Raw genomic sequence first — 12,804 nt, 5'->3', positions numbered from 1 at the left:
AGGAAGATGGCTCCTCTCTCTAAGTGGGTCTTACATGCTCAGATAACAGGGTCCTGAGGGGTCAGGCCATCCTAGGCCCCTAATGTCCTCGAAAGTGCCTGTTAACAGTTCCGGCCACAGCAGACTCACCTCTTGAGCGATGCCTACTGGGTCTGCGGTCAGTTTGGAAGATGGTTGGGAGGGCAGTTTTTGGAAGCAGAGCCTTGGCTCCACCTCTGCTCTGCCACTGAGTAGCTGTCTAACCTTGAGCACATTATCACTGTGCCTCAGTTTCCCCATAGGAAAAACGGAGGAAGTAATAGCATCTTTCATGGTGGGTGTGAGGATTAAGAGATAAGGTGTGTGACATGCTCAGTGCAGGGCTTGGTACACAGTAGATGCTAAAGAAATGCTGGCACCTTCCGAGAGAGAGAGAGAGAGAGAGAGAGAGAGAGAGAGAGAGAGAGAGAGAAAATGAGTGTGTCAGTGTCCATGTTTCTGGTGTTGATATGACCTTGGGCTGTCACTGAATAACCTGACTCGGTGATGCTCAAACTTCACCGATTTCATGGCCTCCTTCAAGGGGGAGAGGGGGCAGCATGTGGAATGTTAGGTGAAAGGCACGGGTGCTTTGAAAGGTATATTCTAAATTAGCCATTGCCTATGTGTTGTTTAGATGTTATATTAAAACTTAAAATAATGTAAAAGAAGATACAAGACTTTCCTGTTTTTTGAGAGGAGCCACACGTTCAAAGCTTTCTGATTCTTGAGGCCTCTCGGGTCACGTTCTGCTTGTTGTCCCCTGATTTCGAGGAATTCTATGTTGTCTGTTGGCGATGGACACGAAGGTGTTAGACATCATTCTGTGCCGTGAAAACCAGTGCACAGGGCGAGCGGGCAGGTTCCACGGCCTTTCCCTTTGCTCCCCCAGGTCACAGACCTCCTGGTAGATGAGTCCAGTTTCACGGGAGAAGCTGAGCCATGCAGCAAGACGGACACCCCGTTGACCGGCGAGGGGGACCTCACCGCCCTGAGAAACATCGTCTTCATGGGGACCCTGGTTCAGTACGGGAAGGGGCAGGTGAGCCCTGAGGCACCCTGGGGGCCGTGGCTTCTGTCACCAGCAGGCTTCCAGCCTCAGACCTTACACTTCTCTCTCCTGAACCCAGGGAGTCGTGATCGGAACAGGGGAGAGGTCTCAGTTCGGAGAAGTGTTTAAGATGATGCGGGCTGAAGAGGTAAGGGCGCGTGGGGGCTTTGGTTTTCTTGTGAGCTGGGTTTTGAGATCTTCTTGGCTAGTGATGCCAGTCCTGCCCGCCTGTTAGGAATGAGGATCGTGTGGTTAATGTGAGTATAATTTTTAAAAATTAATTTTTATTTTAAGACATGTGTTAGGATTTTTGTCAAGATATAACTTACAGTCAGGTGCACAGACATTACATGTAGAGGTCAGTGAGTTTTTATATATGTGTACCCCTGTGGAATTGTCACTCAGCTCAGGATAGAAATGAGCCAGGCAGAAGCCGTGGGATGCTGCTGGGATGTCATCTAAGAAACCCTTTGTTCCGATCCTTGCAGACACCTAAAACTCCTCTACAAAGAAGCATGGACAAGCTGGGGAAACAACTGACACTTTTCTCGTTCTTCATAATTGGTGAGTGAAGCTTTTGCATTCGGTTCTGGGGACTGGGGAGGGCATCCCGAACAGCCCAGCTGTTGCTCAAATAGCTTACTGCCCACCTGGGTGAAGATGGGGGTTTGGGGTCAGAGACTCTGACAGTGACAGAAGGCTTATGTATTAGTCAGACGAGGCCACTACGGTAACAAGCAGCCCCTGCCTTGTGGTGACTTAACATGGCCAGTTTATTTCCTGCTCATATCATAGTCCACGGGCATGTTCTTGGTCTAGTGTAGCGGTCGCCAACCGGTGGTCCGCAGACCACTGGTGGTCCGTGAGGTCCGAAAGGTTGGCAACCACTGGTCTAGTGGCTTTTCTGGACAGCTCACCTTCAAATGCCAGCTCAGGGGCCCAGGCCCCCACTTTATCTTTAAGGTTGGCGACCGCTTCGCTTTTCTGGACAGCTCACCTTCAAATGCCAGCTCAGGGGCCCAGGCCCCCACTGTATCTTTGCTCTCCCTTCCTCTGGGTCCTTGGAGCTGGTCATAATTCTATTTAGCCAGAGAACACAGAGGCTTGTATGGGAAAACTTTAAGGCATGGACCAGGAAGTGAAGTCATCACTTTTGTCCATGTTCAGTTGGTCAGATGGAGTCACACAGCCTGCCTATCTGCAAGGGAGACTGGAAGATGTGGTTTAGCTGTGTGCCCAGCCATATTTCTATGCCACTAAGTAGGCTGTGCCCGGTCTTATGCCTCATGGCTTTTGGCAACACACCAAAACCAGCATCCACATGGTGCTGAGGACCTGAATTCAGGTCTTACTCCTGAACATCACTGTGCAGCTACCCTGGCCCCTCCCCTGCCCCCTCCTGCTGTCTCCGGCTCTGGCTTTGAGTCTGTGTCCTTTGTTCCCAGCCTTCAGGGCCACCCAGTGCTTTGCCCCTAGTAGATTCTCAATAAGCATTAGTTGAGTTAATGAGCTAATAAAGGAACAAGCCAGAACCATTGCACAAGCACAAGCAGTGAAGGAGGACGTCCTGGTAAGTCTGGAGCCAGGGGCAGTTCTTGGGAGGATCCACCATCCCTTCCGGCAGCCGCGCTGTTGTGCCTCTGGTCGCCCAGATGCATGATTTCATTACGTGAGTGTTTTATGACGCACTAGACCCTACGATCGGTTCTGGGGCCGCCAAGATGAGTAAAACGCAGCTTCTTCCCTCTGGAGGGCCCCAGGCAAATAGGGGAGAGATACCTGAACAAATATGAAATGTGAATGTAGCCGTTAATCGGGTGTGGAAGGGTTGGGAAGACTCCAAAGAGGAGGTGACGTTAAACCAGGTCTTGCAGGATGAGTAGCAGTTTGCCAGGTGACAAAAGAGGGGATTGGGCATTCCGGGCAGGGGAAAAACAAGTTCAGAAGTACGGAAGGTATCCCCAGTCCTTTACCGCCTGTAGCAGGTGGTGAACTTAGCAAAGTGGTTAAGAGGATGCACCCTGGCTGTCTCCTTCCCTCCCTGGCCACCCCTCCCCAACATTCCAGTCTAGTCTTCTTTCCAAATTCACGCTTTGGATTAACTGCTCAGAGTTTGCTGACTCACTCGGTTTACTGTTTTTAAGTAGCTCTATGCCCTCTTCCCTCCTTTCTGCCCTCCTTTGTCCTGGAGCTGTGATGAAAATGGGTTTTAATCTGCCAAGTCTGATGACAGCCAGTGGGGCTCTGTGCTGTGAGGGGACTGTGGGACTGTGGTGGCCAAGAGGACTGGGAGGATGAGTGACACAAGGGAAAGTGGCTGTGAGCGCCACTTATTGGCCATCCTTGGCGTTGCATGCTGCCCAGGTGTCAGGGCAGACTAGAATGCCCAGAGGCATTTCACATTCCAAAGCAGGGATTGGAATCTGTGGCTCTCGGGCCAAACTGGATTCGCCACCTCGTTTTGGAATGGCCCACAAGCAACGAATATCTTTTACATTTTTAAGTGATTGAAAAAATCAAAAGAAGAATAATCCTATACAATAAAGAGCTAATATGCTAATTAGACCAAACAGCAGAAAGACCATCCCGACGACCCTAGGGACGAAGCCGGGGCTGTGAGGGGCTGCGAGGGCCGAGCTCCTTACATGAATTTCGTGCATTGGGCCTCTGGTATTTCAAAACATGAGAAGTATATGAAATTCAAGTTTCAGTTCAAATTCAGATTTCAGTGTTTATAAATAACATTTAATTAGAGCATAGCCACGCCCATTCACCTGCTATCTACAGTGGCCAAGCTGAGTTGCAGCAGAGACCATGTGGCCCATGAAGCCGAAACTATTTACCCGCTGGCTTGTTACAGAAGAAGTTTTCTGACACATGCTCTGGACGACTGCAGTGACCTGCAGGACATAGTGCAGTGGGTGCTGCTCCTTCTACCCCAGTAGCCTCGAGAACAAATAGCAAGTAGATGTGCTTTAAGTTGTCAAATAGGTAGTATTCACAGGGCTTTCTGCTGTTCGGTCTAATTAGCATATTAGCTCTTTATTGTATAGATGAAATCGTTTATAAAAAATAAAAAGTTCCAAGTCAGGGGTCCTCCAAGGCCATTGCCTTGCATGAAGCCACTATTCCTCAAGTTAAATTAAAGCTTAGTTAAATTGTCACGTGTGTGGCCAGCCCACACCACCACTCAGACCTTTACTTCATCATAAATATTTCAAGAATTGTTCTAGAGGAGCTGGAGTTTTGAAACTGGGTTCCATGGATCGCTAAGGACCCAAGTGGGAGATGCAGGGCAGCAGTGGTGCCCTGATACATGTTTCACAACTTTCAAAGGCAGAGTAGCGTTTGCCAATTTCTGTGGTGTCAATACTCTCAGCATGGCCAGTTTCAAGCTGCCAATGAGAAGTAATTGAACATGACTTGTGAGATGTGCACATAGGCTTGTGTGAGCCCCTGTCAGCAAGCTGCAGCCTTCTGCAGGGAGGCCTGGCGGCAGGGGGTGGTTCTGATCCTAATGGGTAGGGCTCCAGACTCACTGCCCCACCCCTATTTCTAACAGCTTCTGCCCTCCAACCTTTTGCATCTGGGTTTATTTGGATTCCTGCTAAGATTTCATTTGACTACTGAGTTCTGTAGCTAATTATAGTATGAATGAAACAGCAACCACATAACAAATCAGAACTTGTGATCACACACACACACACACACACACACACACACACACTAGTACCACCACCATCACACAGCTCATAACTTGCCCTGCTCCCTGTTCCTGCGAAACAGAGCTGATGATCTTTAGCAAATCCCTCAGTGTCAACAGGAAGGCCACTCACCTTCCCACTCACCTTCCCAGCACTTCCCATACAGCTGCAGCAACAGTTAATGACTGGGCATCGCTGTGGGCCAGGGGCTGAGCTAAGCACTTCAGATGTGTTGTCATCTCTTAAATCCTGAAACAACTCCTTAAGGAAGGCATGGTCATCATCCCCACTTTACAGATGAGTAAACTGAAGCCACCCCAGAGGCCCCAGAACTTTCCCCCATTGCCAGACCTCTTGTGAACGTTCACGGGTCCCAGCATGCCTCATGCCACCTCTCGCCCTCAAGGGTCCACCCCTGACAGTCTCCATGATTCCTGAGCCTAACACAGGGCCTGGTGGTTAGTAAATATTGGGTAAATGATTGATGAAGGAGAACATGGAAAGGGGAATGTATTTAATCGTGAACATGGCAAGATAAAAACACTCGGGAAACTGTGGCCCATCTGCCCATCACGGAGAGGCATCACCTGCCACCTCAGCCGCCTCAGGGGGAGTCCTGGAGCCGCACGGCACATGGGGGTTGTTGGAATAATCTGTAGCTGTCACAACCGCCCAGAACAATCCAGTTGTTTCTTTCTTGACTTGAACTGGCTGGATCTTTTCCAGAACAAGTAAAACACTCTTCTCTGTAGATACAAGGGTTTCTTAAAGAGGAAAAAGTGGTTACAAGTCCTTGGGGTTCTTAATCACTGCCCTGTGTCTCTTCTCCTGTAAACACTTGAAATGCTGTCATGTCTTTAAGTGTTGGAGTGTGTGTGTGTGTGTGTGTGTGTGTGTGTACACACACATGTTTTGTCTTGTTTTGGTCTCTTCTCCAGGCGTCATCATTCTCACTGGCTGGCTGCAAGGGAAGCACCTTCTCAGCATGTTCACGATTGGGGTCAGGTAAGGGCTCCGAGCCCTCCCTCCCTCCCTCGTCAGTGCAGCAAGACAAGGCAGGAAGATTGGGGCGCGGGAACAGTGTGGGGAAGATGCGTCCTCCCCACCCCAAGCGCAGCCCCCAAGAGTACATTATCTGGCAGGTGGGGGTGCCCAGGGAAAGCTTGCGAAACAAATGAAAGCGTATGATTTGGACCCCCTGTTCCCATCACTTTTTTGCCCGTGGGTTTGGATCTTTCTGGCTAACGGTGTGGACTCCAGAGCCTGCCTGCCTGCCTAGGGTTACATTCTGGCTTTACCACTGCTGGCTGTGTGACCTTAGGCAGACTTTTGCACTTTCTGTGCCTCAGTTTTCTCCTCTGTAAAATGGGAGTGATGAGATAGCCCCTCCTGCGGTCATGGCGAGGATGAGATGAGAGCCCATGAAGGTTCCTGCAACAATCCTAGCGCACAGTGTGTGTTTGCTCCTAGTATTCCTTTGAAGCACCGTCTAGGTCAGCGGTTCTCAACCTGTGGGTCGAGACCCCTTTGGGGGTCGAACGACCCTTTCACAGGGGTCGCCTAAGACCATCAGAAAACACATCTATAATTACATATTGTTTTTGTGATTAATCACTATGCTTTAATTATGTTCAATTTGTAACAATGAAAATACATCCTGCATATCAGATATTTACATTAGGATTCATAACAGTACAAAATTACAGTTATGAAGTAGCAACGAAAATAATTTTATGGTTGGGGGTCACCACAACATGAGGAACTGTATTAAAGGGTCGTGGCATTAGGAAGGTTGAGAACCACTGGTCTAGGTCTTTCTTTTACAGAGGAATCTATAGGAGACGGTAAAGGTCATGTCACAGAGGCCCACAGCTGATGGCAGGGCTGGGAACCAGGGCCCTTGGCTTTAGGCCCGAGGAACCTGCCTTCCCTCCACAAGGTGACTCTAACAAGCGACAGTTACACCCCCGGGCCCGGTGGACGATGCGGAGATGAGCAGGGAGCAGGCTCAGTGGCTGAAGTTGCCCCAGCTTTTCCACGGCTGCTCGCCACAGCTAGGGACGGTCTCTTCCTGGATATGTCCCAGCAGAAGGGCAGCTGGTGACCCTTCTGGGGCACACAAAAGCCAACACGTTTCTGGGCTCACGTTAAGCCCCGTGGATTCCAGAGTGTGGCCCCCCTGCTGTTGGTGTCTGCAAACTGCTTTAGGTGATACATGGGAAATTATTTTATTGTCTGTGAGCAAACATAGACACTTAGGCCACCAAACCCATGGTGTAAACAAGCTTAGATGCCCATCAGCTAATGAACGGATAAAGATCATCCCTGGAATATTATTCACCCACAAAAAGGGAAAAAGCACCGACACCCGCCACGTGGGTGGCCCTAGAAAACACGATGCTAGTGAACGAAACCAGACACAGAGGCCACATACTGTTAACGTCGTTCATGTGGAATGTCCGAATTAGGCAGCGCCATAGAGGCGGAAACCAGACGCGTGGTCTGCAGGCCGGGCCGAGGAGTGACTGCTAACAGTTGCAGGGATTCTCTCGGAGGTGCTAAGAATGGTCTGAACTTGATTTTAGTGATGGTTGCACAACTCTGACTCTACTGGAAACCACTGAGTTATATACCTTAAAAGGGTGAATTTTAGGGCATGTGAATTGTATCTCACAAAAGACAACAAAGGAGAGCATGGAGCAGACCATTAGGAATGTGGTTATTCATCGGGTCCCCGAGCCTCTCTGGTTCACATATAACAAGTCAAGTGTTGGCAGACACCCTGTGCAGCTGTCATTACAGTAAGTTACAGTGACGCACCTCGCAATGACCGGCACCGTCTGTGCTGGGACCCGGAGGCCATGGGTGCTGCTTCCCAGGGCTGAGCGGTGGGCAGGAGAGCCTTGCTGTAGGGCTGGGTGTCTCTGGTACATGCTCAAGCTTATCTGTGTGTGAATGAAGGGATACGGTTACCTGGCCATTAGCGACAGGCTGGGTGCTGATGCTCCCGGTTCCGGAAGCACTCGGAGCAGCGAGGCAGTGACGAGGAGCTGCCCCAGGCAGGGTCCGGCAAGAAGCAGGGCCAGGGAAGAAGTCAGCCCCTGGAGGGAGTGCTCAGGTGACTACGCTGTCAGAGGCGGGTGATGGCAGGGGGACTGGGGCGCCTGAGCTCCCAGGTGCCATGGTGCCAAAGACCTCCCCGAAATAATGAAGCTTTCCATTCCCATCTTATAGACCATGGGAAGTCCTGTGAGCCAAAGACGGTTAACTCTTTCCAGGAAAATAACAAAAAAGCCTTCCATGTCCATCCTACCTTACTTCCCCAAGGTCATTCCTGATTTCCTGTCTTAACATTCCCTTTCCTCTCATTCATTTTACTGCATCTGGGGTAACTTACCGTTAAGAGAAAACTGACTGTTCATTTCCCTTGTGACTTTGAAAGGAGGTTTTTAGCAGAATTGAAGTCACTCGGAACCACCACGTTAGAATGTAGAAATGGCAGGATAGCCAGTGAGGAAGAGACTCTTCAAAATACATAAATGGGAGGCATTCTTTTAAACACTTTATCCTGTTCCCTCTGCCTCGAGAGACACTCAAGCTGACCCACGGTATACTTGCTTTTCCATCCTTATCTTTATCAGTTTGTGGATTCTTTTTTCGTTATTATGAAAGCTTCCTGGTACAAAAACCACCCTCCCCACGCCGTACCGGGGGAAAGTCCCCTCCTAACCCTCGCAGATGTTTGCTTAGTTAGCCTTGTCAGCCTGTGTCATAAAACCAAGCAAGCCTTCTTGCCATCCCCATGGAAACCAGGCACAGTCCCTCGACCAACGTCAGTCATCTTGGTTTCTATAGCTGAATGCTCCATTGTCTCCGGGTAAAAGGCCACCTTCATTACCGTATTTCTTTAATTCTAAGATGCACATCCTTTTTCACATCTTCTCTGAAGTCAGACTTGCGATAAAGCATCGTGTTGCTGATGAATTGGCGATATTTTTTCTTAGTATACACAAGATAATGGTGTTTTTCACAAGCAGGCTTGTCTTAAAATTGGGTGAAATACGTTAGCTGTGTGTGACTTTGGTTGAATGGGCCTCCTCAGCTAGGCTTTCTGATTATTAACCAGCCACATAGAACGCTCGCTATGTGCTAGGCCAGGGCGGGTCGAGACTCCTGCCATATATTCACTTGTGAGTTCGTTCATTCAGCAAATATTTACTGAAGGCCTGCAGGGTTCTGCTGGAGGTTCCCGTGCAGAGGGTGACCCTGGTGGGTGTGGGTGTGACGCTCACTGCACAGATCTGCACAAAAGGACCCTCTTACTCACTCATCTCCAGCCTCCCCCATCGGCCTGAGGTCAGCTGGTCATTATCCGGCCCTCTGCCCTCAGACAGGCCAGACAGGAATGTGGGATGGGGGAGCAGTCAGCCCTGATGCTCTGGAGCCAAATTGAGGCAGAAAGATCCCCTTCTTAACAGCCTACCACATGTTGACATCCTGCCCACAGGAAGGGGATCCATGTTCGCAATCCCAGTTCAGATTCCCAAATACTAGAAGCTCATTGGTTCAGCTTGGAACACATGGTCTCCTCTAATCCAGTCAACTGTGGCTATGGGAGAGCGAGGTCCCACAATAAGGAGTTGAAGGGGTAGGAATGATAAAGAAGTGAGCAGGTACCCCAAACAGATCTGCTAAAGGCATAGCTGTGTCACTTTGCCTCCCTCAATTTTAATTTTCTGTCTGGCTTCCCTACCAGAAGTGTCTAAACCATTAGAGCAATGAAAAGTGAAATTTAAGGGAGGACCCACTGAAGCAAAAAATTCTACCTCCTACTAATTGCCTGATTCTGGAAATTCCTTTTCCAGGGCCCAGAAACTTTTCTCTTTAATAAATGAGAACAATTTAGATGCAGAAGCACTTAAAGAGGCAAAATGGCTGGCAGACTAATTCACACTAAAATGTGGGTGTCTGATAGATAAGATCCCTTCCCAAAAGCAGGACTGTGTGTGTGTGTGTGTGTGTGTGTGTGTGTGTGTTTGCGTTTGCGGGGGGGGAGGGGAGGTTGGGGCTCAGCACAATGGATGTTGAAGGAGGAGGCAGGTGCATCATGGAATGGGGAACAGATGGGGAACAGAGAATAGAACAGGAACTTTGGGGACACTAGAGAGGAGCTCCACCAGGGGAAAGTGTTGCCAATCCCAGTGGGAACTCGTATCATTCTTAAGTCCATGTTAAAAGTGACCCATTTGGCCTTTCGATCCAGCCTGGCTGTGGCTGCCATTCCAGAGGGCCTGCCCATCGTTGTCATGGTTACGCTGGTCCTGGGAGTCCTGCGGATGGCCAAGAAGCAGGTCATTGTGAAGAAGTTGCCGATCGTGGAGACTTTGGGTGAGGGAGTCCAGCTAATTGAATCCTTAAAAATTGGATTGAATGGATGTTTTGGTGCCATGTTCATTCAGCGTGGGTATTTCATAGGCCTGAGAGTTGGTGGCGATGAACTGCTTTTTTCTATAAACTCTGCTGTTTCTCCTGGCAGGTTGCTGCAATGTTATCTGCTCTGATAAGACGGGGACCCTGACCGCCAACGAAATGACTGTCAGCCAACTTGTAACGTCTGATGGGCTCCACGCCGAGGTGAGTGCTGTGTGAATTACAAGGTTCAAGACAAGGGCGTGCCCTGCCAGACCCTTTCCTTCCTGGAGAAAGCACAGGGAGACTTCTAGAAAACATGGAGAAAACAAATAGAGCAAAGTCCTTGTTACCAACAGCTGCAAGGAACATGGCTGATTTAAGATAGCCATCTTCATTTTTTTAAAATATTTTATTGATTTTTTACAGAGAAGAAGGGAGAGGGATAGAGAGTTAGAAACATCCATGAGAGAGATCGATCAGCTGCCTCCTGCATGCCTCCTACTGGGGATGTGCCCTCAACCAAGGTACATGCCCTTGACCGGAATCGAACCCGAGACCCCTCAGTCCGCAGGCCGACGCTCTATCCACTGAGCCAAACCGGTTCGGCACCATCTTCATTTTTATTATATTTAATAATAAGCACAGTATAAAATTTAAAAGCTAGAAGACTCTTATCCATAAGCTCCCAGGGTAAACGCATCACGATTAGTCCATTTGGGCTTTGAGTCTCTCCTGTGTGTCAGCACAGTCGTAGGCTCCCGGAATGTGCAGTTTTGTATCTTGCTGCTTTTTTCACAAAACCTTCCACACCAAGGGGTCAGCCGTGACAGCCCGGGGCCAGGGCCTACTTTTGCAAATAAAGTTTGTGGGCACGTTGCCACCGCTTTTGTTCATAGGTAGTCGGTGTCTCCTTTCACCCCAAACAGCAAAGCTGAGTCCTCGCCACAGAGATGTGCATGGGCCACAAAGGCTAGACTAGTTGCTATCTGGCGCTAGAAGGGAAGGTTTGCCAGCTCTTTCTAGAACATAAGCACTCTCCGGTGCTGCTACTTGGTTTTCTTACCCAGATTTTTCCTGGCTGCAGAGCAAAGTTATTGCCGTTTACCGGCTCGTGGCGGTTAGTGAGCGGTTCCGCTAACATGCAGTCCTGCGGGGAGCATCTGTCTCCATGCTTGAAGCCGTGGGTGTGGCCAGGATTTTGTCCTTGGAATGAATCCCCAGAAAAGATATCATGGCTCAACCAGGGGAGTGTATTTCTGACTCTGATGACATCCTTTCTGTCCCTTTGCCCTGCAGGTCAGCGGAGTTGGGTATAATGGCCAAGGGACAGTCTGTCTTTTACCGTCAAAGGAAGTCGTTAAGGAGTTTTCCAACGTCTCCGTGGGGAAATTGGTGGAGGTAGGTGTCAGCAGCACCGTGAGAGAAATACGCATTTAAAATGGGGCTGGTGGGGGTTCTCTCCAGCCCGAGTGGGCCCGGGACCCGGAGGGGCCGGCTCCGAATATTAACTAAAGATTCAGAAATGCCCCCTTGCAGGCAGGCTGTGTCGCCAACAATGCTGTCATCAGGAAGAACGCCGTGATGGGACAGCCCACGGAAGGTGCCTTGATCGCCCTGGCAATGAAGGTGGGGGATGTTTTACTTCCTTTTCATACATTCACTTGGTCCCAGGGCTGAGCGGTTAGCCCCTGAGCTCTGAGACTGGGCAGAAGTGCCCCCCACTCTGCCCAGTGCCCACGCAGAGCGGCTGCTCACGAGTGTTGAAGGGATAGGTGGTGGATTGATGGGTGTGCCTCTGCTTTGTGCTCAGGGGACAAATGTCAGAAGAGGTCCGATCAGACCCCTCTGTCGAGGTAGGAGCCCACTCATGGGTGCCTGTCCTGTGGAGTGGACCCTTCCGCTCCTTCCCAGCCACTCTGCTCCTGACTCACGGCCACCTCAGATGTTCTCTTCAAGTTCACTGCCATTTCCACCTCTGTAGACGCCTCTGCTCACCCGGGCACCCTGAGCTGTCACTCATCGCACTGTCCTGTGTCCATCTGCCCACCTGTCCCTCCCCCAGCACGAGGCCAGGGCACCCACATTTCTGCCTCTCCCCCATGTTGCAGGAGCCAGTGCAGGGTGGGCGGATGAGGGGGAGAAGGATTACCCTTTCAGTACATCCCTGTAAAGGTAAACAAGGCGCTTTAAGACATTCCTTTCACTCACAGAGGAAAATGCTCTCCAGAATGTCAGTAATTCAAATGGAACTTATTACCCCTTTAACACAGTGAGGGCGGCCCCACTCAACAACTCCCGCTGCTCTGCAGGGAAGGGAGGCTGGCCTGGCGATCCAGCTACCTGGCTGCTGCCAGTGATCCCTGTGCTCCTCTCCCTGCTGCTCCCAGTGATCCCTGGTGCTCCTTGGTTTGCAGACGCATCCCTCTAGTCTTCACATGGTGTCCTCCCTGTATGTCCATCTTCACGTGTCTATGTCCTCCTCTTACCACAGTGGTTCTCAACCTTCGGGCCCTTTAAATACAGTTCCTCATGTGACCCAACCATAAAATTATTTTCGTTGCTACTTCATAACTGTAATGTTGCTACTGTTATGAATCGTAATGTAAATATCTGATATGC

General features: G+C 49.9%; 1 protein-coding gene across 1 annotated transcript in view; it reads left to right on the top strand.

Moving 5' to 3' along the window:
- The window catches only part of LOC102422471 (calcium-transporting ATPase type 2C member 2-like), a gene marked incomplete at its 5' end in the record, with an annotated part of 21,157 nt that extends 9,280 nt beyond the window's left edge, over nt 1–11,877 (top strand). Inside the window, 8 exons of the mRNA XM_006108542.3 lie at nt 911–1,060; nt 1,149–1,217; nt 1,558–1,633; nt 5,712–5,778; nt 10,037–10,161; nt 10,310–10,407; nt 11,482–11,583; nt 11,722–11,877. Coding sequence (XP_006108604.2) covers nt 911–1,060; nt 1,149–1,217; nt 1,558–1,633; nt 5,712–5,778; nt 10,037–10,161; nt 10,310–10,407; nt 11,482–11,583; nt 11,722–11,862 — 828 coding nt within the window. The remainder of the gene's footprint in view (nt 1–910; nt 1,061–1,148; nt 1,218–1,557; nt 1,634–5,711; nt 5,779–10,036; nt 10,162–10,309; nt 10,408–11,481; nt 11,584–11,721) is intronic.
- Nucleotides 11,878–12,804: the final 927 nt, after the last annotated feature.

The sequence above is a fragment of the Myotis lucifugus genome, unplaced genomic scaffold (assembly GCF_000147115.1).
Source record: "Myotis lucifugus unplaced genomic scaffold, Myoluc2.0 scaffold_2631, whole genome shotgun sequence".
In the NCBI taxonomy this organism is placed as follows: Eukaryota; Metazoa; Chordata; class Mammalia; order Chiroptera; family Vespertilionidae; genus Myotis; species Myotis lucifugus.
Note: the sequence above shows the minus strand (reverse complement) of the source record. Positions and strands in the feature narration are given on the sequence as shown.